A 27,461-nucleotide genomic window follows, 5' to 3' on the forward strand; every position below is an offset into this window, starting at 1 on the left:
TGAGAATACCTACAACCGGTGAAGTCGGTTTTTAAATTCATATCTATAATCGGTAAAATTATTACAAAAAAATATTCATACATTTTAAAAAATTATTATTGTGATTATTATGTGAAAGTAAGTACGTGTCAAAAGAAAACGGGCTTCAAGTGGCTGTCGGCATCGCCTTTGACGTGCATAGAGAGGAAATCACTCCGTATGTATGATTCATTTTCTAAAATTAATTACTTACATTTTCTCTAAATTTTCATTTATTTATGATCAAAGGATGATTTAAAAAAAAAAATGACGAATGTGAATAATTCTAAATATTTTATTGCATATTTAAATCGTTATTTGTTGAAACATGTACAATACGTGTGAGGCACGAAACGTTTATAATTAGCGTTACAAATATGTATTTCGCTAATCTTTGTGCACACATCGCGAGTATGCACTGATTAAATGTGCAAGCCACGTGGAGGCATGTGCAAATGACCCTGGTTGATTGCAGATCTTCGCGATCTTTGTGACGGTCGAAAAAGATCGGCGGACCAGAAGGGATGGGAAGATTGGTGAAGGACGCTCCTTTCAACCGAGAAACTGACCAGGAGTGGGGAAGTTGGTTACACGTGCGACTTCCTTCCCCTTCTTCCTCTGACCTCCTGTCCTTCTTTTTCTTTTCAATGCCTCTCTTTTTCTCCCTCTAACTACATATCTCTTTCTTCCTTTTCGCATGCCTTTCTGCACGCATTCTCCAATTATTACACGGACCCCTCTTTTTCGTGTTCTTGGAAGGTATCGAGACACGTTTGATATTTCGTGATTAATACACTCATGTTCGAGACAATTTATACAATATGGAACCAAAAATGTTCAAATATATAATTAAATTTAAATTGACTCCACGGAGGGTATCTCCCTTTTCCGTTGTCGCATATGTTGAAATCCCCGTTACGCAAGTCACTGGTCTTTTTAAAACATCAAAACATCCGTGAAGTCGTTATTTTAATTTTTAACCAATGTCGGTTACAAGAAAAATATTCCCTGGCGCCGTTTGACATTAGATGCGGTATCAAACATGTGCGGTTGTAAATCCTATTGCAAGAATAATAGAATTCTTTAATACTGTATCTAAAAATAACTATACGGTACAGTGTTTTAGTGACGCGACATAATGCAATTATTGATCGGACATAAATGTCAGGAATAAATTCTTAAGACATTATAAAGTGATATTTTATTGCAGTAATAATGTACTTTTTGTCGAGCACAGCTGGACTACCTGTGGTAAGGTTAGGTCGAATATTAACGGTTATCATGTTGAAAATAACTGGAAAACGTGCCGACAGCTGATTACCCAACGCATTGGTAGGAGAGGTACAATATACAGTCACTCACAGGGAATATCGTCCACCCGCAACGGGGCGTATATTAGTCTAAATAAAACAATAAATACAAATAAAATACAAATTAAATTATTCTACATAAGTAACTACATAATATAATCTAAAAGCAAAAAATTCTGTTGAATAATAATCGAGATATAGCATTGCAAATAGAATCATGTCCAAAATGAACCTCACAGTGAAAATCGTTCACCTACAACAACGTTTGATAAATTCCAACAGTTATTTGATTTTGTAATTTTTAATGAGTGATTCTTGTAGATTTTTGTGTGCTGAATCCGAATCTCTAAACCATTTTTATATAACTTTTATAATTTTCGAGATAATCAATCTTACACACAAATTGCAAATATTCAACTTTGGAAATGATTTATGCTTTTACAATAGCAGATATTCAGGTTCTTTTTTCACGCAATAATTCTGTGGAATCTACCGAATAAAATGATATAAATTGTTACTACACTATAAACATGTAAATATGTTTAAATAATAAGGGAAGTGGAAGAGACGCATAAATCGCACGAACGTCTGCTGATATTTTTTATTATATTTCAAAAACTAACATTCTAGGAGAAAATTTAATCATATTACACGATAGAGAAACATTTTTGCTAAGTATAACATTAAAGCAAGGTAAAAAATTATGTTTCTACTTTAAGATTTAAGTCTGATAATTTGGCATAGAAGAAAGGAACATAAACGCAAAACGTACACGACAAACAGATCGACCGTCAGCATTGAGAACTACTGCTGTCACCGCTATAACGCCATAGCTAATAGATATCTAATATGCGTAATCATTGTATTTTATTTGTATTTATTGTTTTATTTAGACTAATATACGCCTCGTTGTGGGTGGACGATTTTCACTGTGAATGACTGTATATGCTGCGAACGGGTGCTTTTCACGTGTTCCTGAAATTACTAAATCCCTACGACGAGGTAGTAGATATGACGTTTGTGACCACGTGTCGTCGGACGTTAATCTTCCGTTTGCTTTGACATAGATTTCGCATCCGATTTAGAAATCATCTGGGGGGAAGGGGGAGTCGCAATACATTAAAGCCTTACAAATTCTCGCGTAGGTTTCTGTATTCAATACGACACGTGTTCTAACGTTTCCGTTATTGCTCTACCTGTAACCTAAAAAAGAAACATGTTTGTTTATTCGTAGATTCGTCATTCGAATTTTGACGAAATTCTTCGAAATACACGCGTCGCTTTCCCGCGGAACCTTTCGGAAGATCCCATTCGAAGTGGGGATGCACGTGCCGCCACTTTTGTTATCGAGATTGTCGTAATATCGAAACTCGAGGCGCGTGCACGAGAGTCGAACGTCTACGCATGCGCGACCGTGTTGCGCGCAGCCAAGAGGAAGGGGTAACATGGCGGCAGAGGAACGCCGTTAGTCGTTGCACAGACGCCGGTTGGTGAGGAGTGTTTTATTTTCGAACTGTCAAAGTGAACGGTGTTAAAAATACCACACAAACTGTGCACTCGCGTGAATCGTGATATGATTTAAATCCGGTTTAATCGTAAAGTGACGTTCATAAGTTATCAATAATACTTGTAAACGCAGTTGTCAAGGAACAACATCGTTTGGACGTCACGTTACGAAAGTAATTTTGTAACCGGTCCTGTCTATTTTGAAAATCTTGGAGCAACACCCTGTACGTGTCCTGTTAATCGGTGGGTCACATGTTAATTTTTGAAAATATGCCCTATAACCCTATTGTTGTATTTGCAACGTAAAAATGCTAGTGTGGTACATTCGCGTATTAGCGTCATTGCATAAGTCGCACATTGCACGTAGGCATTAACGCGGTTCTGAACAAATATAGCGGCGGCGATATCGCCACGTGCGGTCTACTTAAAGAAGTCCACAATTCCTTGCACGACAGTTATCAATATGCACGCGCGTGCAGTATAACCTAAAAAAATGTAAATTCGATTTGACACTTGGTATCGAGATCTCGATATCGCGATTAATCCAGGAAAGTTTCAATAAGTTCGAAGATCGCGTTATCGATCGATCGTAACACTGTTTAATTGCGCAATCGATCATCGACGTACACGAGAGTGTCCTGAAAGGCTAAACCCACGCCTGATTTCACTTAAGTACTTATTTTAGAGCGGTATATACATACACCGCTAAGCGATCGCACGTGGACGACATTTACACGTGGAGGGCTGAAATGGGTACTTATAGGAAGGTCAACGAGACCCGTAGCGGTGGGATCAAGTTCAATACGTACTTAAAGAATTTTTGCAAAATTATTAGATCAGTGTACGTTATACAATGGTACACTGTTATTTTGTAATCATCCTCAATTTTCTCTCGTTGCAGTGTTGAAATCATAGTAAACATTTTATTGAACATTAATATTCATAACTTATCATCATCATATTAAATCACCGGTTGACGTTTCATGTTGAGTCACGAGAGACACGACAATGTTAAGTTCCTGGAATTGTATCACCAGCTAAATCATTTGCATTCGAGCTGATTTTAATGGTAACTATGACTCGACGTCTGTTTATTGTCATTGTAAAATAACCATTAAAATTGGCACGTATCCATACACGTGTAAGATTTCTGTTGATAGTTTCGATTGCAGAGATATTTCGAAATTGGTCTCACAACCTGATTATATCTTATTGAAGAGTTAAATATGAATTAGATAAGTAACAATTTGGTCAGTAATTGATTGATTTTGAAATTCAAATTTCGCGCCATAATTAGTAGGGCACTTCGAATGGCGCCCGGTCCTACTAATTATGGCGCGAAATTAGAATTTTAAAAACAACTGCTACACAAAATATCATATTAATTATATCATATTTGCGTAGGCAGCACTAAACAAAACATTTTATTAATATTGATTCTGTAGAGCATTTCGAATGGTGCCCTACTAATTATGGCGCGAAATTCGAATTTTTAAATCAACAACTCTTATTAAACATACATTATACTTATGTCTAAAAACTTTTAAGTCAATCTAACCAACTTTAAAAATAAATTTCACCAAATAGCAATGATCCTTGAAATAAAATCGTGCAAATCCACGTGATCGGAAATTGTAACCAACGTGAGGCAGCATGTAACCACTTGGTTGGATATCACACGCAAAGCCAAACGTGGAGAACTCGTTCTTTCGTTTTAATTTCGTTAAGTGCTCTCGTACCACGTAACCAACCATGGTCACGTGTAATCTGGTTTAACCGGAAATTCGGTCACGTTTAATTTGCGTACCGTTGCCCTCTACGATTAATGTTAAAAATTAATTTTTATATTATTCTTATTATTATTTTCTTGATTTCGCACACTCTTGGTAATCGTCGCCTTCCTATCTCTTATCGGACGATTTTAACATGTGATCCCGAAATGATTCGCTTCTAAAAAGGTTTCACTTTAAAGAATCGGTTATGCAATTATATACGAACTTTTATCGCTTCACGGTGATTTTTTTCTCATTGTAAAACTATTCTTACAAGTCGCCTTCCTGGAAGTTACTTTTAAACGGAACAAAAAACGTATCGCATGCTCGTGAACATGTTTCTTCATCCGCCTTATCAGACAGCGAAATTCTTATCAGTATTTTAACACACGAAGATTACCGTGTTTTTAGAATGTAATTCCTTTCATTCACGTTGCTGGGAGGTCAGGTGTGTGTCCGTTGTGTCAACAATGGATGATTTTGAATTGTAAAAAGTTTGATGAGAATTCTTAACAGAAAAGTATCATCAAATAGTACTTAGGCTATATCAAATTAAAGCTTAAAGTTCAATTTAAAAAAAATTACATAAACGTGCCGTCGGTATTTTTAATAATAAAATAAATGTATCCGTGTGTTCCCTCTTCAAAGGAGCTTTAAGCCCTCACCGCGATCAAAGTGTGCATTATGCATCAGTGCTTTTTTTTCCACATTCGTGTTCCCCCATCGGAAAGCAAAAGTAAGGATCAAAGAGGATGAGAGAAACTGCGTGCAAAAATAGTTACGGTGATAGAACAGCGGTAAGTGGGCGACGTGGAGGAAAGGGAGGGAATAAGATCGTTGATTGCAGACTGCAATGTCCCTTAGCGATGGGTTTAAACTAATCACAAAAGTTCAAATTTACGTAAAATTTCTATCTCGTACCCTGAATATCCATATGTATGATGAAATTTGGGTTTAAATAAAAATAAGACAGAGAAAGAAATATTTAATTTTCGAGGGAAATTTCACAATTGTTGAGATTTGTTCGATCGAGCGCGATCGTTGTTCATTGCTACTTGGAAACGCTGCCAGACGGCAGGGTCCGTACCTCCTGGGGAGAAACAAGGGGACATCGTACGCATCCCCCACCGGTACATCACCGAAAAGCACTGCGTGAGGACGCACAAGCAAGAGGTCGTCGAACCCGGCAGCGTTGGCCACGTGTATCCACGGGAATATCCCATCCTTTTACCGCGAAGGGCGCCTGGAGTGTGAGAGACGATCGTGAGCCAATGGGTCACGTGGTGGGGATAGTATACGTCCATTGGCGAGGCAGTAAGATGCCACGTGGTGGGGGGGGAGGTTGCACGTGGTTGCACTCAAGATGCTGCGAATGCACTTAAATGCATTTCACCTATTATTTATGCAAAATTCGATGACATGAACGTATCACAAAATACCACATGTGATATATCAAATTAAAGCATAAAGTATAATAAAAATGACTACATAAACGCTTTTTAAATAATTTTTACGTAAAATGAGTGATTCTTAATTAAAGTTAGCAATGATTGATTTTGAAATATATTATAAAAATTGTGAAATAAATTCATGACAGAGAAACACCTCAAAAATATCTCGCTTACACACTTTTGCCACGTGCCGACGTCCCGATATCACCCCCATCACACATGGATTCTCATTCAGAAGAACTGTCACTCGATTCAAACACTCTTCATTCGTACCTCAGTCAATTCCACTGACACTCGGCCCAGACATTCTTATCTTACATCCTACAGTATCATAAGTGCTATTTGGTGATACACATTCTTATATCATGAATTTATATCAGACTTAAGTAGGTTAATTTACAAACTCTTCTTAAATGCAATTTTCTTAACAGCATTGTTCAAAATCACTGATTAGTCACCGATGACCCAAATACAGTGTTCCATCGATGTCTGATAACTATGTGGGTGTGGTATTTGCTTCTTATCTAAGTATCTCCAATGTGTACATTTTAATGGCAAAAAATAATAAATTACGAATACAATCTATGTTTAAACATATTGATATCACTAAATCAATTGAACTCTTTACTGTTTGATGTATCAAATTATTATGCAATAGCTTCTGCATTAATTCTCTGATTTCAGTAATTAGAAATATTGTTATTAATACTAATACCTTGTGACAATGAAAGAAGTAGAATATTTAATCGCTTTCACATAAAAATAATCTTTTCTCTAATTATTTTCTAAATAATTAATTAGGAAGATATTACGTAAATAAGTAAACTTTTCACGAAACAAATTAGATTCTACAACGTGTCTATGAGTAATTGCAATCACGTCAGACATTAAGGCTTGTAATTAAAATTCCATACGCAGATCGAGTGTCTCGTAACACGGTCATTTGGGCGCTGATCGATTACGAATGTATCTCATGCAGGATCTTAGACAGCCTTTGAAACGGTAATAAATAGTCATACCAGGCAATCTAGTCATTCTTATGGGTTTCTGATATCGACAGTTACACCCGATCGGAATATTAAGCATCCTTTTTTCGACACCTGCTACCTTGTCGGTGCTAAAGGAAAAAATCCGCACACGCGATATCGCGGCCTGGCTGTACGTTATTCGGACGTTGTGGCACACAGCGAGTGGCCGCTACTTTGTTGTGCAGATATTCTTATCTCGATGCAGTTAAACGCCGACACATGGCGGTGTGGTTGTTTTTTAGCAATATAGTGGAATATCGAAAGTTGCATCGCACGTGTAACATTGAAAGAGGTCGTGAATGGACGAGAACGATAAATATAACCGTGCCGGTGAACTGAAAGTTCAGCACGTATATCGATGAAATTTGTTATACCCGAATATATTTAGAGCCGCTTTCCATCGAATGCGATCAATATTTGTTGCAAATTTCAAATGACAATAATTCGTACGTCAAAGAAAATTACCATATAAACGCACCTTGAATATCGGTATTACAAAATGGCTGATTATGGATCGTAACTAGGGATCTTCGATTCACCTGAAAGAATCGATTCTCAAATCGGAATGAGAGAATCGATTCCTTTAAAAAATCGAAACCAAAGAGTCAGTCTAAAAAGAATCGGTTTGAAAAAAATTGACCTTTTTTGTTTCCTTTTTTATTTTCATTTTTGTATCCCATACGATTCTTCTGTGCGGCATTGCATGTATATAGTAATTTTTAACAGAATTCAAGCTTTAATTTGACGTATCATAAGTGCTATTTAATGATACTTTTCTATTATGAATTTCTTTGATCATGAATCATGCCATTTGATATGTAACAATTTTACATTTTTTCATTTTACATTCCTCGGAAAGAAAATATCAGCAAAGCCTTTACGTAGTTTTATTCTTGGAGCTTCAAGCTTTAATTTGATATACGACAAGTGCCATTTTGTAATATTTTTATGTCACGAATAGATTATTATAAATAAATTCTAACAATAAAGTTGAGCACGTGTGCCCTTACCAAAGTCCCCCTTTTTTCCGAAGGATGCAACCCCTCTGTTCGTTCGAAGGGGAAGTAACTTCTGATGAACGTTTGTATCGTTCTAACACCACTTTGGACCCACCGACGTGTATACTGACACCTACGATATATCATTGCTCCCCTTCCTGATTCGTCGCGAAACAGAATTACTGAAAAAAGAAGTTAAAGAGTCGCCTTGGGTTAAGACTATCGCTGCAGCCTGCAAAGTTATTGATATTGTTTCATGGTCGCACGTGGACGAAATCCCGAGGTCAAAGTAAACGGTCGAGGGGAGACTTGCATTGCTTTATTTCGATGCAGCCACGTGCACGCTGTAATCAGGTCATCGGCTGCATCGATCGGCACGAATTCACCACGTGTAATTCATTCTGTTCAGAAAATGCCAAAGGGCAATGGCACGTAGCCAATTTGTTTAAAATTCAATTGATTTCACTTGCAAGCTGATTCCATTCCTTAATTACATTATAATAAAATTAAATTTAAATACCTAATATTAATGGCAGGACAATTTGTACGTTTAAATTTCGTCCCATAATTAGTAGAGTACTCGAATGGAAAAATTTGAATTTCAAACGCGTGACATTTGATAAATGCCCAGAATTAGATTATGTATTACTACATAGTTAATATTCATTTTTATAAATTTTTGTTTTCAGATTTCTTCTCAAAATGGCTCCGACTGTCTGCTTGTCGGAGCTCCCAGCAATAAGAAAACCAATAATTCCCCGTCGAAGGCAAAGAGTCCACAATGGAGCCATAGTGAAGCAGCAAAAGCTAGAATTAAGAAGATTAGAAGCGAACGCCTCTCTAACCCCACCGGAAAGCCCTCTCTGGGAACCGGAATGTCCAGGTGAATCCTGTGCAAGTATAGTCAGTTCCTCTTCCCCAAGCGTTTCCGCCAGAGTCCCAAGAGACATAGAGAAACACTGGAAAATATTCCTAGCTCGACGAAAAGGTATGATTTTTATAATAATTTTCAGTCGTGAACTTTGAATTAATCATAAAGATTTTGCAGGTCTTCTTGACATCGTCGTTCGCACAATGGCCCTCGTCAGAAGAAATAATATTCTTCAGGAAAGAGTAAATGCTCTCAGAGCTGAAACTAGAGATTTCATTCATTCGGTATTGAACAATCCAGAGAATAAGTGTATTCAACAAAGACTAGACTGCAAGGAAACGGATGTAACTTCCTCTACAGAGAACGTCGTCTCCAGATCACCGTCCCTTCCTCCTACACCAGACTCAACAAATGATGATGTCTCATCGAGCAGTGATCATGATACTGAAGAATCTTGCGACGACGAAGCGTAAATGTTAGGTGTAGAAAGAGAAGGTAATTTAGAAGAAGATTGAGAACGGATATGGTCACTTCTTGATTGTGCGAAAGCTTGAAAAAAAAAAGATGAGATAGGATCAAGACTGGGTTTTTATTGATTTACGTGAATATTGTCGAAATTAAGGCTGATATTGTGTAAAAAGTATTTTCAGAGGGGTTTTTGTTTTCTGTGTTATGGAACAGTAGTTAATTAACACGTTGACTATTATTAAAAGATAGAAGGAGAGTTCTAAATACCACTGAGATTAAATAAGATTAAATCATTAATTAAATAATTATTTTTTAATATTCTTAAGCTCTTCACCTTATCCATCTATCTATAGATACTAGAAACTTTTGCTATGTAAATCAACGTGTTAATAAATAATAGTTGACTTTAGATTAGTAAATGCTTTGTTAATTTTGTGCGTTTTGTACTACTTTTGTAAAATTAACATCGTAATTAATTATTATTGCTCTAGAGGCTGATAAGTTTTCTTGTAACACGTATACGATTTCATTTAAGAAAATAATTTAATATTCTCTGAATGTTAAAAATGTAAAGGTGGAAAAGTTGCATTTTTCTTGTGAAAACATTTATTCTATTATTAAAGATTTCGATAATATTTACGTATGTTAAATAAAATAGTTCATAGGATAATTTAAATGATTGTGCGTATCTATAAATGAGAAACATTAATAACTAAATTTGAAGCAATCTAGTTTCAGTATTAGTTAGCTACTTTTGATGTTCATGCATTGTTCTTCGAACAAAATTTTATTCTTTTCCTAGAAACAACTAATTACTAATAACATTTATTTTACAGAATGTAATATACGAATGAAATTTGAAAATATTAAGCGGTTCGTGAATCAAGAAGAGATTGTATAGATTTGTAGGTAATGTATATTAAAACGACTAAATTCTTAAAGAATTTCAAGTTTTAAGCTTCTTTTTCACACATCAGTAGATTGTAAGCTGTGCACCATTTCAATTTTATGAAATAATTGTAGGGAAACTTACATTATTCATAGAAACTAGCCATTTCCATTTTTGAAATCTTTCTTTTATGTTAGGTGTACAAATCAATTCGGTTTATTCGTTTGTTTCTTAATTTTTAAAAGTCGCTTCACTTTGCAAATCTACAGAAGCGCGTGAAAATTTAAAATAATGCTAAAGACACTGAATTAATTTGTACATCTATATAGTAGTATATATGTAGTTGCATATATATATTTTAATGATTGAAAAAGAATCTTAGCCTTAGGATTTACAATACAAACTTACATAATTAAATACCTTATGTATCAATGAAATAACTATCTAAAGGACTGTAAAAATATCATGATATCAGTTCAGCATAACTTGTAACATAGAATAATTAATTAATATTTTTTGTGAACCATTGAAGACAAAGGAAAATTAGAATTTAAAAAAAAACGCCCTGCAAAATTGGTGGCTGTGAAATTTGTATTTTGCACGTGTACTTTGCCTCTTTCGCTCTGATTAAATTATATATTTTTTCAATTAATGAAATTAACACTTTAACGATCACGGTTGCATATAATTTTGAGAAAGAGGTTATTTTTTCTTTGTTTATCGATCGTGGGTGATATATGTACATTTGTATTAGAAATGTATTAAAAATTAATTCGGTGCCGTTTCATGGTAACTCCAATTACTGAAATCATATTCTGGCACTACTTTTCAAATCCACCGAAACGCGAGAAAATTTAAAATATAGATGCTAAAGACACCGAATTAATTTGTATATACACCTAATATATTTTGCCATAAATACTTGTTACAATTTCACCTAAAAGCAATGTTAAATTCCGCGTTTGTAAAGCTAACTTTGTGATCGTGTGATAATCATAGTATTTCTCACATGTATGTGATAATAAATCGTCTTTGACGCAATTTTTTTTTTTCTCTTTTCATACTGAAATTAACATGGACGTACTGTATGTCCTGATTATAAAAGCAATACACATAGTTGTAGTTTATTCTGCTTAAATTCGATCGACGAACAAAGTTTGTTGCATCGCAACATTATTCATTGAGAAGGCGTGATATTAAATGTTAGACCGATCGATTTATTTTATATAAAAATAAATTGATTTCCTACGAATGGTCTAATTTTTTATTTTCACGCGTCAATTTCTTAGCATATCAAGCTCTTCTTTTTTAGTGTAAGAATGAACCAAATCAACTGTTAACAATCATGTAAAAACAATGATTATAAATTAGACTTTAGGTACTTCTGTATTTTGTAACGATACATGTAAAACACATTTAAAAGTAAATCGTTAAGAATAATTAATAAATTATTAGGCATACACTGAAGTATGATCTCAAGCTATAAAAGTTTCTAAGAAATTATTTTACAATGGCATAGAATCTGTGTAAAATGAACCTTTGATTAAAATTTTCACAAACTAAATATCCTTCATATTGCTCATTAAACATCATTAACAATTATTATCGTAAGAGGTATTTAGCTTTTTCAAATTATTTATTTATTTATTTATTTAGATACATTATGTTCATCATTTGAATAGTATTATAATATCCTGTCTATCAGTAAAATTTCGTGAAAAAATAAATGATAATTTCAATAAATATTTGATCGATTATTCATCACAAATATACAACTATCCCAGTTTAACAATAGAATCTTGTACAAAATCCCATGTAACAGTAATATAAATGTATTTACAATGCTTATAAACTTTAATAAAACAATGATCCCACATATAAAAAACATTAATGTGCTTCTGGTGATTGCGATAGAAGAACGATAAGGACCCAAAATTGTAGCAATGCCTGTAAAATGTTTAAAGGAATATAAAAATGAACTTCTGAAGTATTTAATATCCTTTTAAACATATATTTACCATATAAATTAATACTAAGATCCTTGCAAGTGGATATCTTCTTAGAAAAACACCTGTACGGATGCTAATAGCATCTAATGAAGAATAAGCTCTTTTAACTCTTCTAGTGACTCCGGTATCAAAGGGAGTTTCCATTAAAAATGTCGGTACTTGAGCCTTTGCGTCATCTGTATCATTTAAGTTGTTGTAAAGAATATTGCGCCGACTATTTCTAAGTTCATGCTATAAAAGAGAAAATATGGAAATCAATATTTTGTATGAAAGTTGAATTCAAAAAGCATTCTTAACATTTTTATTTTAAATTTTCTCGCATTTCTGAGGATTTAACAAGAGGCGCGAAAATATGAATTCGGAAAGGTACCAAATTAATTTCTACAAGTAATGTATTAACTTACTTCAATTTTTTCCAGTTGTAGTCTCAAAGCATTTCTCTCAGTTGTTAAACTCTCTAATGCTTGTTGTTTAGAAACCAAGGTTTTCGTAAGAGATGCCAATCTTAATTCCACTTCACTGCTAGGTGTAGAAGTTGCTGATAATTGCATTCTCAGTCTACTAATTTCAGAATTACTCTTTTGTAGCTGCGAAGTGTAACTATTGCGTTGACGAATTAACTCGTCCTTCAATGATCTTATTTCCTAAAATCACGTTGCTTATTAATTATTCTACAATAAATGAATAGTGTGAAACGTACTTCTGAATGCAATCTTGCATCCTCCTCTGCATCCAGTCTCCTGCGTCTCTCGGTTGCAAGAATTTCTTGTGCCTGTACATTTGCTTCAGCAGAATTCTGTCTCATTTTCTCTAATTTCACGTCCGCATTCATTAACTCTTCCCGTACTATTCTCAGTTGCTCAGAGATTTGTTGATTTTCTTCGCGGAGAATGTCTCGTTCTTGTCTAAAAATTGAAATATGATTAATTAAGTATATATCTTTGACAGATTAGTGCATGTACCTTAGCTGGTTCAGTTCCATAATCATTGTATCATCCATTCCTGTAGACTCGTTGCATCTCAACTCTGCTATCAATTTTTCTTTCTCTTGTAATGTTTTCAAAGCTCTAGCTTTGTGCTGATCCAAATCAGCTCTGGTAGAATTCAATTCTGACCTACTTCGTTCTAAAGCAAACTGCAGTTCTACTACTTGTTTAGATAACTGCATTTTTTCTACATTTAGAGATTGTAATTTTTCATTTAAGACTATGATCTCTTTCTGATGATCTGTCTCCTGTTTCCCAAGTAATTCATTTCTTTCCTCTAAATTCCTTTCTATTTCTTTTAAATACCTTTTGATGTACTTATTGCTTGATGAATTGATTAATTTATTTACTTCTAAATTCTTCTGCTGAGATTCATAGTTATACCCTGAAATAAAATTCAAAATTTTATTATGTTGCCATATATATATATACATATAAATTGAGATAGTGAACTAATTTCGCATTACCATTATCCAAAACAATTCCTACACTCTGATTTTCTATTGGTTCATTATTTACAGAATCTGTTACTTCATTTTTTATTTCTACATCATCATAATTAAAATTATCTGGAAGCTCTACGGATGTATGCATAGGACTAGAACTTGAACAGTCACTATGATTTGATAATTCTGATATAGAATCTGTAGTATCTGTAGGATGCTCAACCATAAGCGAGGAAGGTGTAGGTGGTGACATTGAGACTTCTATGTTCTTCTTTGGGCTTGAATTAGGAGTGTTCAAAAACGTTAGAAGTTCTTCATCTCTTGAATTTGTCAATGAAGATAGGTTTGATGTTGAATCAACATAAGGATGTTTTGATTCTGTACTAAATTTTAAGGCTATTTCTTCTTGGGTGCTACCACTGTAATTTATAGAATATATTAAACAAGTGTCAAATTTTTTGTGATTTATTTTCTTACCACGATTCAGGAGGAGTCCATGTAACATGTGTCAATTGAGATTGTGGTAGTTCATATTTATCTTTATTCAAAACTGCCGCTGTATTTTTATCTATTTTGTTTAAAAGATTCTCTGCCTTATCAGCGAGGCCTGAAAACCAGGCCATTTTAAAGAAAACAAAGACAAATACTTGTTATAAATTTTGGTGACGTTTAACACTTGACAAAACTCATTAGACCATAACCTTAAATAAAATTTACACAAAACGGATCGATAAACTATATAGTAATGCTTTAACTATCTTCGAAATGATAGAAAGTATTATACAGAAATAGTTGCTAATTAAAAATTATTCTGTTACAAAACAGTAGATTATTTTTTTTAGGTAAAGTTGTTTAAATAAGAAATACCAACATAACACTATTATTTTTAAATGAATTATGTAAGGTATTTTTAACGCACAATAACAAAAGAGGTAAATCTGCATGAAAAATTAAATCGAGAATGTACGGTGACATTTTTTCATGGGAAACTTTATTTTTTAATAAATTGATTTTGAAAATTCATTGAAACCTCTATACCGCAGTTCACCAGAGTCCATAACTGCGAAAAGACCAGTTTTCGTTCTTCGCGCTTCTCCAGTGCGCATCTTCGCCCTGATTGGCGACTAGCAGAGAACTCGCTGCGTTCCCCCACCATCTTCCAACCTGCGCGTCGCAGTTACGGACTCTGGTGCACTGCGGTATATAGTAACAAGAAAAGCCCGCCATTGACACATGGCGTCATCTGACTTTGATCTTGCTGATAGTGGACGTAAAAATTACATTTATTTTTAGTTCTTCTCGGCAACATTACAGAGCGTCATTGTAAATAAAGCGCCCCTTGATATTGATAAACGTAAATGTAATTTTGCGCTTTTTACAGGCAAAATTAAAAAGCTTATTTTTGAGCTTGCCGCTCAATGGTGCCATTTATCTCACTGGCGGTCTTTTTCAAATAAACTGACGAGATAGAAGGTTACTGCATTAATTTTCAAAACAATATTTATTGTTAGTATTATTCCTTTATGGTATTTATTCATTTTCAAATGTAATATACAATGTAGTAGTATACAATAATTAATCGGTGATACATCTCCAATGATTCTGCATATTTTATTATTCTTTATTACAATGAATTAGTCGAATTCACTAAGTTCTTTCTATTCTTAGTTCAATGCAAAATTTAAGCTTTCGCTGAGGCAAGAGCTTCAAGATCGCTAATACACTGTTGCAAATTAGCTTTTTCTTGTTCTGGTGTAATGGCTTTCAACACATTGCTTGTAATCCATTGTACCATGTGTTTCTGAGCAATTCGGCGCTCTGCAGCATCTATCTGGGCATGGTAATCAAGACGTTTCTTGACCTGTGAATAAATTAGGTTTATAATACAAGTGGTACTTTAATTTTCATGTGTTAATGGTAAATATAATTACCTCATTATAAACTTGTGCAAGTCGTTCTCTATACGTAGCTTCTAGCTGCATTAATACATTTTGCTTTTTAATATCATAAACCATCAGCTGACCTTGAATCCTCCATTTGGTTTTTTCTAAATGTTTAATCTCGTTCTCGAAAGCATCTAAATTTTGCTGTTTAATTTGATTCATGTTAGCTTCATATGCATCGACCATTTTATCCAGAGCTTCTCCAATTTTGTCACCAAATTTTATGTAGACAAACATTATAATAGATAGTAAAGAAAGTGAATTATAGAATTCATGTTCCAAAACCCAATATTCTTTGGAAAGTAAGAAAGTTGAGAAACTTGTTAAGAATATGTATGGACCTAAAACAGAGAATAATAAGTATGTATGGAGTTATTAAAGATAAATTGTTATATTACCTGTTACCCCAGTTTTTGGATAGAAAAATGTAAACCAGCTTTCTGGAATAAATCCTAGCCTAACAGGAGGATGATGCATGGGACGAACGATTCGACGTGGATCATCTGCAGGGCATACTAGTTCACTAGTCATGGTCTGACTTCCACGAATCGCCATAGATAATGGCTTTATTTGCAAAGCAGCTATAATACAGATTACAAAAAAAATTAATGCACAGTCATAATGAAACATGACCCAATTTATTACTCACAAATTTTTAACTTTATTCATCTAAAGTACAATATATTCATATACATGTAATACAGAAATTTGTATAATTAAATTTTTAAGTAAAACATTGACATACTTGCTTTATATTATTACATAATGCCAATAGAACTGCCGTAATTGATAACTCAATTACAAACTATAAACTAGTAATATTGTAAGAAAGTTTCTTATTAAAATAATTAGAATTTATTGGATTCTTAATTTCATCTTACCATTGCGAAAACTTAGTCTCGACAACATCTTGATGTCTCGCGTTACACCTCACAGAACAATTCTGTTCAATGTAACACTGTAACACACTCTGAAGTGATTGAAGTTAGCTATATAGAATGATTCTTAAACTATCCAACAGATAGTATGGATACAACATGTGCTCTCGTGCACAGCCGACTCTAGTACTAGCCGTGCTGAAGTAAAAATGGCAACACCGCGAGAGTCCGGTCTGAATATATCAACACCTACCCTACTCTATCTGCCTCCCGGACTCCCAGACTTTCAGCCAATCAACGTCGTCAGACTCCCGACACTCTCTGGACTTCACATAACCTCTTTGGTTTCGATCCAATCATTTCGCTTGTTTCAAGGTTTTTATTAACTTATATACACGTTTATCAATTCTTAAATGTTTCAATTTGATCCAAAGATGGCTTCATTTTGCTTCATATCTAAATTTTCTTGAAACCACTGTAAATATTTCAAATATCATGCTTCACAACACCAAACTACTGTGAGAGTACACAAAATATATATCACATTTATAACAATTTTATACTACCACATCACTTCTATTTGCCATAGTTGCAACGTTTATGTATTGTTTATACATAATTAACACAAAATAGTGTATATTACTACAGCTTTTAATTAAAAAGGACGTTAATTACAATTCCGAGCACAGGACTCTGTTTTTGAAAATAGGACTCCCGATTGTCACGTGAGCGGTGTTGCCACGTTGTTCAGCATGGCTAGTACTAGAGTCGGCTGTGTCTCGTGCATCTTCTAGTTTAGCTAACCTGTGGCGTCGCTGAGCGTTTCCGCTTCCGGCGCTCGATTTTAAATTGTTTATAATTTTGTTTAATCGTTCTGATGGTTAATTGTTCTTCTTCCTCCTCCGGCATTAAACGCGTCGGTTAAACTTCGTCTTAGGGGACCAAAAATTAACGGTTCCAAAATATGTGTTCTTGTAGTTTTTGACTTGAAAAGTCCGAAAATGCAAGTTAAAAGTTTAGGAAACCAATAGTTTAAAAGATACGAGTATATAAAAATGTGTGTACTTGGCGTACTTTGACAGGTCAAGATAGCGCGAAACCCCCCTCCTTTGAATGCCTCGATTACTTCTTAGCCACGTGTGATACTTCTGGTGTTTCAATTTCATAATAGCTCAGAATTTGGGAAACAAGGTAATTAGAGGATTGTTCCCAAAAGCCGAACGGACACTATGATTCATACTGTACACATAGATTCTATGTCATAGGGTATATACTATAATTTTGAATTATCGGGTATGCAATTTATTTATTATCATACCTTAATTTGTAGAAAATAATAATGGTAATATACATTTGTATGTTTTTATCGATCAATAATGAGGATACAATAATACTACATTTACAGTGTATGTGTCAGGATCATAAATTTGTTACATTACTGAAACTAAATTTTTACGATATAATTTATAAATAAAATTATTTTTCAAACATGTACATAAATTTTACTTATTGTAGCTATCGTAGCATTGCACTTTGTATTCGTGGTAATTTTAAAAATGAATGAACATTAAATTTACAGAGAGAATCAATGATATTACAAGTTTATTATGGCAGTGAGAGGAAAACTGCCGACAACCAAAAGTAAAGAACGGTTTCAAATTAAGCAAGAGGAAAAGTTGTCCATACGAAAGAGAAAAATCTATTGTACTTTTCCTGTTAATATAACTTAAAACGCGCTAAAGAATCACTATCAGTTAATCGGTTTTTTCCTCGATATAATACTTTTAGTATCTCCCGTCGCCCCACCCCCTCCGCCCCTAAAAAAAAATATACGTATTTAAATAATCGTAGTTAGAATTTTGGTGAGAACATTTTGTTGCAGTTTTCTTCATTTTTTTGACGCATTGGTGTTTCATTAATTTTGCTAGTAAAAAGTATACATCATCGTCCTGAAATTACTACGATCTCTTATACATACAACGATGGAAATTCGAATTGACACGAATTTTCCTTCATTTTACAAGACTAATAATTCAATTTCAATCATTTATAGCCTGAAGTTTTAAAAAACAGTGTTGTCATTTCCATTGATAAACGAACTTTGCTATTTTACAAATCTAGAAATACCGTGTTTTACTATTAATTCGGTCAATGCGATTGGAAATTCGACAACTCGCTAAAATCTTGAAGAAAAAACGGCCACCTACTGCTAGCTATGTTAGAACAAGAATAGTTAATGGAATAATATAATAGGTTTATCACAAATCTTATATTATCGTAGAGTGATTAACGATCATCGTATTATTGAGAAAAAAAAGAAATTACATTTTACTTTATAAGATTAAGTTGAAATGTCACGATGCTCTTAAGATTACTCAGATGCTCTGTTGCACGATGAAGGAATAATCACCGTCGTTAATTCATTTGACAATGATTTTAATTCCAACTTAATTTTGTAAACAGTTTGAGTTTCCTTTTTTTTTCTGGTTTTTTTTTTATGTATTCATTTACTGATCAAATACTGATTTCTTCGTCCGAACCATTCTTTGTCACCTTTTATTTGTAAGTTAATATCTCCTTGTTGTCGCGTGTATCTTATTGATAAACACAGAACGAAAAAGCAATACGCATATATTTAATACAAATGTACAGTAATTTGTTCGCAACGCATTTAAATGGCTACGACGATCATATATTTTCTTCCCTAGATAAACATTTAATAACAGATATATAAAGAAATATGTCAAGTTATGTGAATGAACAGGATGTAATTAATTTTAGTTTAGTTTGTTACTTCTAAATGCTGTTTAAACCTTAGTACGAATCTGCCATGTTTTCAATTTCAATTCTGGATGTAATTAATTTCCTGAAATGATATTTTTAAACTTGACGTTTGTTTCACGCGACGCTTGAGGTTCCATTATTCAAGAGTGGTTTTAACAATTAGTATAATTCTGATCTACGTTAGTTTCTTAAATCTTCTTACATCCAAAATTGAAATACACTCTAGTAAGCGACAAGTTAGAACAAGGATTAGAAACTTGATCGAATTTATAAATTCTGAAATGTTTATCACGCTACATTATAATATGTATATATTGTATATATAAAACATATTATTAGAGTTACAAACAAGACTATTACAACTTAATAGTTGACTTTGCGTACGTTGTTTCTATAATTGTTTTTTAATATACAAATCCAATCATTCGCGAAAAATAAATAACGGTTTTTCATTACAATTCTTAAAGTAAATATTAACATTCAACAAGATGTATAAAATTGATGACGATTTTTGTTCGAAAAATACGAAACTTTGTTAAAATGACGAAACACGAGACAAGGAGAACGAAGGTAACGCATACATATTAAAATTCACCTACTTAAAGACTTCAGATCTAAATATTTGTAAAACCGCATGACTCTTGTAATCGAGCTTTACATTTCAATCGTTAAATTTGTTTCATAAATGAAACGACAATTTTTCTATACGGAAAACGACATTTAACATAAAATTCCGTTCCTCGAATTCGATATGAGAAACTGTTTGGAAAGATAATTTATTCGCTTTCTTTTGCCTTTGCTTTAACTAACCATTTTAACTTGAATCACTAAACGAAATTTTTCTTCTTTTTTTTCATATTTAAACTGTGTATTCAGAACACACAGACATTTACGTGCAATGCACTTATACTTGACCAAGGCATTGTAACACATCAACATACAGAATACAGCAATCAATTTGTTTTGCGCGCACAATTTGTGTAGATACGTGTGCGCGCGCACATGTGTGTATTAGATAGGTATAGTGGCGCGCAAAAGAATTCGGACACCGTTTAAAACAGAATACCTCGTTTAAAATTGGACCAAATGACTTCAGGTTTCTCGAGAAGCTATACAAATTAATTTACTAAGATTTGTGCCTTTGTCGTTTTAAAAAATTAAAATTTGTCGAAATGGGGAATGAAATAGTAAAAGGCAATTTTTTAACTTTTTTATCTGAACCTACAACAAAAATTTAAAACATGACATTTGTAAATTTAAGTGTTATGTGTGAAAATTTCTACGCTTAAAATTTCATCGAGATTGGTCGATGCACTTAAAAGTTACAATTAAAATTTCCGAAAATCGCAACTTTTCATCTAAGAACGTGAGTAGTTCCGTTCTTAGAAGAAAAGTCGCGATGTTAGAAAATTTTAATTACTTATAACTTCTAAGTGCATCGACCGATCTCAATGAAATTTTCAGCATAAACATAACTTATTTGAATCTACCAAAAACATATTTTGACTTTTCATTATAGGCTCACACAAAAAAGTTGAAAAATTACCCTTCACTATTTTTTTTCACGATTTCAACAAATTGTAATTTTTTAAAACGACAAAGACACATATCTTAGTAAATTAATTTGTATAGCTTCTCGAGAAATCTGAAGTCATTTGGTCCAATTTTAAACGAGATATTCTGTTTTAAACGGTGTGCGAGTACTTTTGCGCGCCACTGTATATACGAATATGTGTACGTGTACTTACTTGCCTGTATCTGTTATTTGCCTGTATATATGTATGTATGCAGGCATGTGTTACACTTCAATTATCATCTATACGTACATACATACATGCGCGCTATACACATAAGCAGTATTTACAATTTTTTTTTTCCATGGTAATCAATCACGCATTTTTCGAGAACAGCAATTAATATATGTTACCTAGCATTTATCTAATTTAATTAATTATTATCATTATTTAATTATAATAATAGCTATTATCATACATAATATAAGAGTATGGATTTTTCTTCTCCTTTGTCCCTTATTTATGGAAATAGTACTTAGATGTCATTCAACTCATCTCATTTTCCTTCCTTGTTTCTTCGAACAAAGGAGGATCCTTAATCTGATTATCCTAAATGTATAAATTTTGCGTGTGATATAAATATTTTATTAGTAAAAAATTGTTCAGTAACATAAAGTCATTGATGTTGAAAGTAGAGTGACGTTGAAAGACCAGAGGCTTGGAAACCTGTCATCTTTATCAAAATTATATATACACGAAATACTAATGAGAAAGCAAAGTATCTAAAGGGTAAAATAAAATACTAGCTGTATTATGATGAAAAAGTATAGCAATGAATTAATCGATTATGTATGCGCTATTTAAATAGAACTATAGTTTCCAGATAATTATTCACTGAATAACATATAAAAACCAACGAATATTGTTTCTTTGTTAATTTCCCTTCTTCTATTTAGGAAAAATTTTGCTAGGCCCTTAAATGTTCGTTGTTAGAAGAATAAGAATCCCAAAGAAAAATTTAAACAACGAAAAACATGCGAATTTTATCATTAATAATCTGCAAAGTTTTGTATTAGCATATAACTTTGAAAACTGTTGGAACTTCTACAGAAGTACAGAACATTACAGGACAAGGAGACCTGTTCCTTTTTTTTTTTGTTTTTTATAGATACCTAAATTTTATTTATAACTTGTTGAAAACTCTTTTTTATAGTTGTTAAGAATGTGGAAAGTCAATGGTATGTGTTTCATTGCCAAAAATTAAGCGCAATCTTTTCATAGGTGGCGGAGGGGGATCGAGATTTAGTTCACGTTTCTTATGCCGTCTTTCGCGATCACGGGTTTTATGTTTTTTCTTGCGTCTACTTCTTTCTACACCCTCGACGCGTAATACTTCATATTCGGGTTCATAACTGTCCTCGCTAAGACTCGTGCCCGATTCTACGATATCGTCTAAAACCGGAGATCGTTTCATACGGAGAGTAAGTTTTAATCTGCCAGTTCTTTCCGGAGTATTTGGACAAACTTGACAGTTGGAGTTATTCATTTGCCACTGACATTCCGACAGATTCGTCGATTTTTGTGCACTGTCGCTACTACATGTTGATAATCTGTAAATTTCAATTTAATACGTACAACGGCCTGCTGAAAAGTACCACGTACGCATATAATGCAACAATATTTACCTTTTCAAATCCTCTCCACTTTCGACAGAATTTTCCCCTGATTGATCTGAATCTGTTAACTGATTTTGATTGCAACTAGTAGGTGGCCACGGTTCTTGTGGAACTAATACTGGAGGCTCAATTTTATTGCACTCGTCATTGTATTGCATTTCTTGTAAATGCGATGTAAGCCCAAGCGTATGACGAGTTTCTTGTTTGTTTCGTCTCATTATCGATGGTATTCTAATATCCTCCAGGTTACTTTCCTTTTCACTGAACTCGTAAATATCACCTTGAATACCCGAATCGTCGTCTGCCATGCCAATTTCAGTGGTTGCGATTTTCTTTCGATCTCTCTTCTGATTTCTTGTTATTCTATTTTTCGTTTTTTCAACTTTGTTACGAGATGTCTTTGAAACAGATGCAATTATACTATCAGCTTTCTTCTGTTCTGTAACAGTTTCTGGTTCCTCTTTCGATCCAGAAGTGATGGATTTTTTATCATATAAAAGTTTTTTCCTACTTTTATGGGATCTCAAAGTCGTACTTAATGTTATATTTTTTTGAACAGGTTGTTTTAAAATAGTGTTAGAATTATCTTTTAAATCATGAATTAGGATGCTACTGTATTTATTAGTTTCGATCGTGCTACAGTTTTTATTACTTTCTTTACACGAACTTACCCGAGAATCAATACCTGTTACACATTCATCTATCGTTTCAGTTGTTGCAGACTTCAACTCAGAACAATTTTCAACATTTGCTACAGATACGTTATTTTTAAGTAAATCATTTTGATAACTTTTTTCGCTATTTTTCATCTCCATATTTTCCTTAATAAAATTTACTTTCCTTTGTTCATTGCTGTTTGAAGTTTTGATGGAGTTCGAAATAAACTTTTTCAATTTATCCGCGTCATTTTCTATCGAATATTTTGTGAGATTAGATGAGCTTATATAATCATTTTTTTTAAATTCTTTATCTAATTCGTATGTATCGAGAGTAGAAATCGTTCTATCATTTTCTATATAATTTGAATTTTTAGATGATTTTACATGAATTAAGGATACTTCTTTTTCATTTATGCAAGAATATTCCTTATTCACGCATTCATGATTTTCTTCCGTTCGTTCTTCTGGAATATGATTTTCGAATTCCGAAGGTGTTTTAACGCAATTATCTAATTCTATCGGTGTTGCAGAAATATTGTTTACATCATTGGAATTTTTAACCAAAGACAAATTATGATGACAAGTCCTTGGTTGATGATTTTCTTGCGCAATTACTTCGTTTTTATTAATTTCGTGTAACTGATCTAATCGAGTTTCAGGCGTGGAACTTATATGAACTGAATCACAGGAATTTGTACTATAGTGTTCTTGTTTAGAATTCGAGGTATTCGTATTACCTACCGAGTTAGATTTAATTTCTATAATAATATCAGGTATTTTTTTATCATTTATCAATTTGCTATTCAGTTCTCGATTATCTTCAACAAAGGTAGCCGAACACTCTCTTTGAAAGTCAGAACAATCTGATTGTTTCAATATGTCATGATGCGAAGCCTGATGACAAAGATCACGAATTTCTTCATTCAAAGGACTCTCTGAATGAGGCTTATGTAATCTAGAATAAACAATTTCCTCAGCAACATCTACTCTATCCGAATCTTCTTTACGATGACTTATATCTTGGAGTTCAACATTTTTCGTTATGGAACCATTTAAACAAGGAGATCTAGTTTTATCGGAAACTTTATTCTTTTTTGACTCTGTTCTTTTATGAAGTCTGTATGTAAAATTTAAAATATAATAATAATGATATCGTTACTCTATAATTATAACTTACAAGTAATAAAATAATATAAAATCATACCTGGAAGATCGAAGCGTGTGATTGTTTTTATTAACATTATTCTGATGGCCATTGTTATTATCGAATTTATAAAGTTGTTTATTTCGTAAATTTCTTGTAGCAGAACTAGAGATAGCAGAAGGGTGAGGTCGAGATGTTTGCAATACATTCTCGCCGTTGTTTATAATAGGCTGTTGTTGAGCAATATCAGAGAATCGGCATCCTTGTGCAATTAGTAACTCTGCGTCATATTTCGTTAATCCTTTTCTTCGTAATTCTTTCATACTAAGACTTTGCGGTGCTACTGCAGCATTTCCAACAAGCACTGCATTTTTTTCCGTAAGTGCAGTATCAGCCTGTTGCTTATTGCGATTTGGTGGTTGTTGCCTATGTTTCGTACGATTAATACGATTGTCCGTTTCTCTTAAACGATATCCTATAATAATTTTAAATTGTGTATTAATTATATGTATTCTGATTATTTCAAATGTATTCAATTCAAAAGATACCAGAAGAAAGTTCTTCGCCTGGTTTTTGATTTGCAAACGCTCCGGTTCCCCTCCTTTCGCAAGTTTCACATTCGCAATAACAATTGCCATCGCCAAAAAAATCTTCTCCGTAAAAACAAGTAATTTCTTCTCCTACTTCAATATCTCTAAGAACCTTAACACAAGCTGTATCTCGTCCGGTTGCTACAAACTGTATGTTGTACGAATGAAGCAAAATAAATTATTGCTATATTTATATAATAAACAAAAGACAGTAGTAAATTACACAGATTTAATAACCTTGCAATTAGCTCTGCAATCATGATTAATATATGCTGCTGGTCCTAACCATAACTGTGCACAATTTTTTCGACAACTGAACATAACGGAAAAGTCATTTTTTCCAGGGTGTAGTAATGCTGCTTCTTCCTAAAAAATTATTTTACAAATGACATAAATTCATAACACCTTTCTGAATATTTTAATTTTCTTTATTCAACATTAAACAAACCTTTTCGCTGAGTTCTGCTATGCAACCAACAAGGCAAGATATTTTATCATGTTTTAACCATTTTCTAGTCGCACATATTTTGGCACCCTTTTGACCTTCAAGACTATACCTATAGCATGGTTCTATTGCGAATCCAGAATCTTTGTCAAAGACTTTCAAATATCGGTAAATCTAGAAATATATAACAAAATCCATGAAAATTTGTCAAGTACCTTTAAACATTTGATTTTGCATATGAGACTCACATGTTTTTCCAAATTTAACTGTTGCTGTTTAGATTTTGTGTGAGGAAGTCTTGCACCCCAATCACCACCCATTAACTTTTTATATGTTTTTTCATAATTCTGAGTTTGAATAAATTCACAAATAATTTTACGAAGTTCATCTTTATTTGCTTTTAATGGCCTGTATCTTTATCATCAGATAAACTTTTTATATAATAATTTTATCTTATTTCATAAAATTAAAATATTACCATAATATATTTACCTGATATTCATTTTATGAGTGGTAAATCCTAGATAAGGATCTAGCACGAGAGAAGTAGCTAGGTCATCATTGTCTGAAAGTTCTTTGGGTGTCATACCACCGCAACTACCAACATTGTTTGGTTGCATTTTGGCACCCACTAACCCACCTAATCTTCGCTCCTGCTTCCGTATTATAGCTGCTGAGCTTTGAATGGATAAGCAATCCACCACCATTCTGCAAATCTGTACTATCACTGTACAAATAAAAAATTAATTGACAAATGACAAATATAGTTCAATATAAATAATTAAAACTATACGTCTATACTTTTATATGTATTGTAAATAAATGATATTAACCATAAGAGAATTTCCCTTCCCTTGTATATTTCTATTATTTATTCAGAAACTATGTACCTAGTTGAAATTCCTTTGCAGGAGTAAAATTATGGATCTATTTTTTATTGTTTTACAGCAACAAATATTAAATATTTAATGTATTACTAAAAGAAGAATCAATAAAGCTAAATAATTAACATTGATAATTATATGTGTAACATAAATTTATTATACTTTTAACATTTGTTGTCTCTTCCAAGTCTTCATTTAGAAATATTGGTTTAAAAACATCTTAAATTCATTTAATACAAAGTAAATACAAATATGAAAAGCTATACAAATTCTGAAAAGTTATATACATGAAAGACAAAGATAAAAGATACAACATTTTATAAATGACACACAATGACTGCAAGTAAAATTTAAAAATATTAACATAGCAATACATAAAATAAGTATGAAGTATAACAGCAAAAAATAATTGAGAATAGAGTGTACTTTTTTTAGAAAAAAATATACTACCAAAAATTTTGAGTTATTACCATGTGAATTACTACTGGATTATTTCATTGTTCTTTTGTGTTAGAAGAATACTAAATTATGAAGAAATATAAAAAATAGTACATTAAAGAAAGTGTTCATCGAAGAACTGCGCTATTTTGATAATATGATAGAAATATCTGGCGATCATGCTCCGAACGCTAATGGCGCAGACGAGCCAGAGCGCTCCTAGAGGCACGCTGCGCTCCAATTTAATGAGAGAATTTATCTTTTTATTATGGATCTCCAGAATGATTAGAGTCACTAAATTTGTACCAAGCAATGTACTTACCTTTAAGAAGCTCTCCTGATAACAAAAATCACGCATTTTGCTAGCAATTTTTGACTTTTTTGGAATAAGACGAAGACGCGTTCGGATCTATCATGGCAGATCTACTATACCACATACACTTTCCCCATTTTCATAATGCAAAAAAGACGATCATTGTATTGAATTTTGTGATTTTCTTATAACACGAACAAAATTCAATGTCTCCTTCCCCAAAACAAAACAGTAACCGATAATCATTTAACTGAAAATGTAATAAAGAAAATCCATGTTTTGGAACCACAAAACGTCGCGTACGTCATACATATACATATATGTATCTCGCATACATCCATCTAGGAACTTTACTGATTTACCAAGGTAATTTTATCCTAAAGTTTTGTAAATAATTGAACAAGAAATTACAACATTTCATGCTTGCAAGTTGTATAATCA

General features: G+C 33.0%; 4 protein-coding genes across 13 annotated transcripts; 1 reads left to right on the forward strand and 3 right to left on the reverse strand.

The window, feature by feature from the left end:
* The first annotated feature begins 98 nt into the window (after positions 1 to 98).
* On the forward strand, positions 99 to 11,363 carry LOC117612017 (uncharacterized). Of its 3 annotated transcripts, XM_034340630.2 has the most exons (5): positions 99 to 196; positions 494 to 777; positions 8,773 to 9,071; positions 9,132 to 9,449; positions 10,259 to 11,363. In XM_034340630.2, the coding sequence occupies exons 2-4, from the start codon at positions 716 to 718 to the stop codon at positions 9,425 to 9,427; spliced, it is 657 nt and encodes a 218-aa protein (XP_034196521.1). In that variant the 5' UTR covers positions 99 to 196; positions 494 to 715; the 3' UTR covers positions 9,428 to 9,449; positions 10,259 to 11,363. The 3 variants fall into 3 exon arrangements, with proteins under 3 accessions (XP_034196521.1, XP_034196522.1, XP_034196523.1); XM_034340631.2 differs by lacking the exons at positions 99 to 196; positions 494 to 777 and adding an exon at positions 2,773 to 3,077 and having other exon boundaries at positions 9,132 to 11,363; XM_034340632.2 differs by lacking the exons at positions 99 to 196; positions 494 to 777 and adding an exon at positions 4,235 to 5,403 and having other exon boundaries at positions 9,132 to 11,363.
* Positions 11,364 to 11,612: 249 nt separating this feature from the next.
* Positions 11,613 to 14,935, reverse strand: Golgin84 (golgin A5). 6 transcript variants are annotated; one of them, XM_034340619.2, is made up of 8 exons: positions 14,791 to 14,935; positions 14,233 to 14,359; positions 13,774 to 14,171; positions 13,283 to 13,691; positions 13,021 to 13,225; positions 12,725 to 12,964; positions 12,330 to 12,551; positions 11,613 to 12,258 (listed from the first exon to the last, which is right to left on the reverse strand). In XM_034340619.2, exons 1-8 carry the CDS (start codon positions 14,906 to 14,908, stop codon positions 12,199 to 12,201), a joined length of 1,779 nt encoding a protein of 592 aa, XP_034196510.1. In that variant the 5' UTR covers positions 14,909 to 14,935; the 3' UTR covers positions 11,613 to 12,198. The 6 variants fall into 6 exon arrangements, with proteins under 6 accessions (XP_034196510.1, XP_034196509.1, XP_034196511.1 ...); XM_034340618.2 differs by having other exon boundaries at positions 14,230 to 14,359; XM_034340620.2 differs by having other exon boundaries at positions 14,230 to 14,359; positions 14,783 to 14,904.
* A 317-nt stretch (positions 14,936 to 15,252) lies between these two features.
* ATPsynB (ATP synthase subunit b, mitochondrial) lies at positions 15,253 to 16,738 on the reverse strand. Its single transcript, XM_034340628.1, has 4 exons — positions 16,577 to 16,738; positions 16,094 to 16,276; positions 15,684 to 16,036; positions 15,253 to 15,613 (listed from the first exon to the last, which is right to left on the reverse strand). The coding sequence occupies exons 1-4, from the start codon at positions 16,602 to 16,604 to the stop codon at positions 15,434 to 15,436; spliced, it is 744 nt and encodes a 247-aa protein (XP_034196519.1). The 5' UTR covers positions 16,605 to 16,738; the 3' UTR covers positions 15,253 to 15,433.
* A 1,334-nt stretch (positions 16,739 to 18,072) lies between these two features.
* Positions 18,073 to 27,356, reverse strand: Hmt4-20 (Histone methyltransferase 4-20). Of its 3 annotated transcripts, XM_034340608.2 has the most exons (9): positions 27,030 to 27,356; positions 25,878 to 26,112; positions 25,634 to 25,799; positions 25,389 to 25,559; positions 25,178 to 25,306; positions 24,899 to 25,088; positions 24,411 to 24,825; positions 22,557 to 24,323; positions 18,073 to 22,481 (listed from the first exon to the last, which is right to left on the reverse strand). In XM_034340608.2, the coding sequence occupies exons 2-9, from the start codon at positions 26,090 to 26,092 to the stop codon at positions 22,088 to 22,090; spliced, it is 3,447 nt and encodes a 1,148-aa protein (XP_034196499.1). In that variant the 5' UTR covers positions 26,093 to 26,112; positions 27,030 to 27,356; the 3' UTR covers positions 18,073 to 22,087. The 3 variants fall into 3 exon arrangements, with proteins under 3 accessions (XP_034196499.1, XP_034196501.1, XP_034196502.1); XM_034340610.2 differs by lacking the exon at positions 27,030 to 27,356 and having other exon boundaries at positions 25,634 to 25,816; positions 25,878 to 26,018; XM_034340611.2 differs by lacking the exon at positions 27,030 to 27,356 and having other exon boundaries at positions 25,634 to 25,732; positions 25,878 to 26,017.
* Positions 27,357 to 27,461: the final 105 nt, after the last annotated feature.

This window comes from Osmia lignaria, chromosome 15 (genome assembly GCF_051020975.1).
Source record: "Osmia lignaria lignaria isolate PbOS001 chromosome 15, iyOsmLign1, whole genome shotgun sequence".
Taxonomy (NCBI): Eukaryota; Metazoa; Arthropoda; class Insecta; order Hymenoptera; family Megachilidae; genus Osmia; species Osmia lignaria.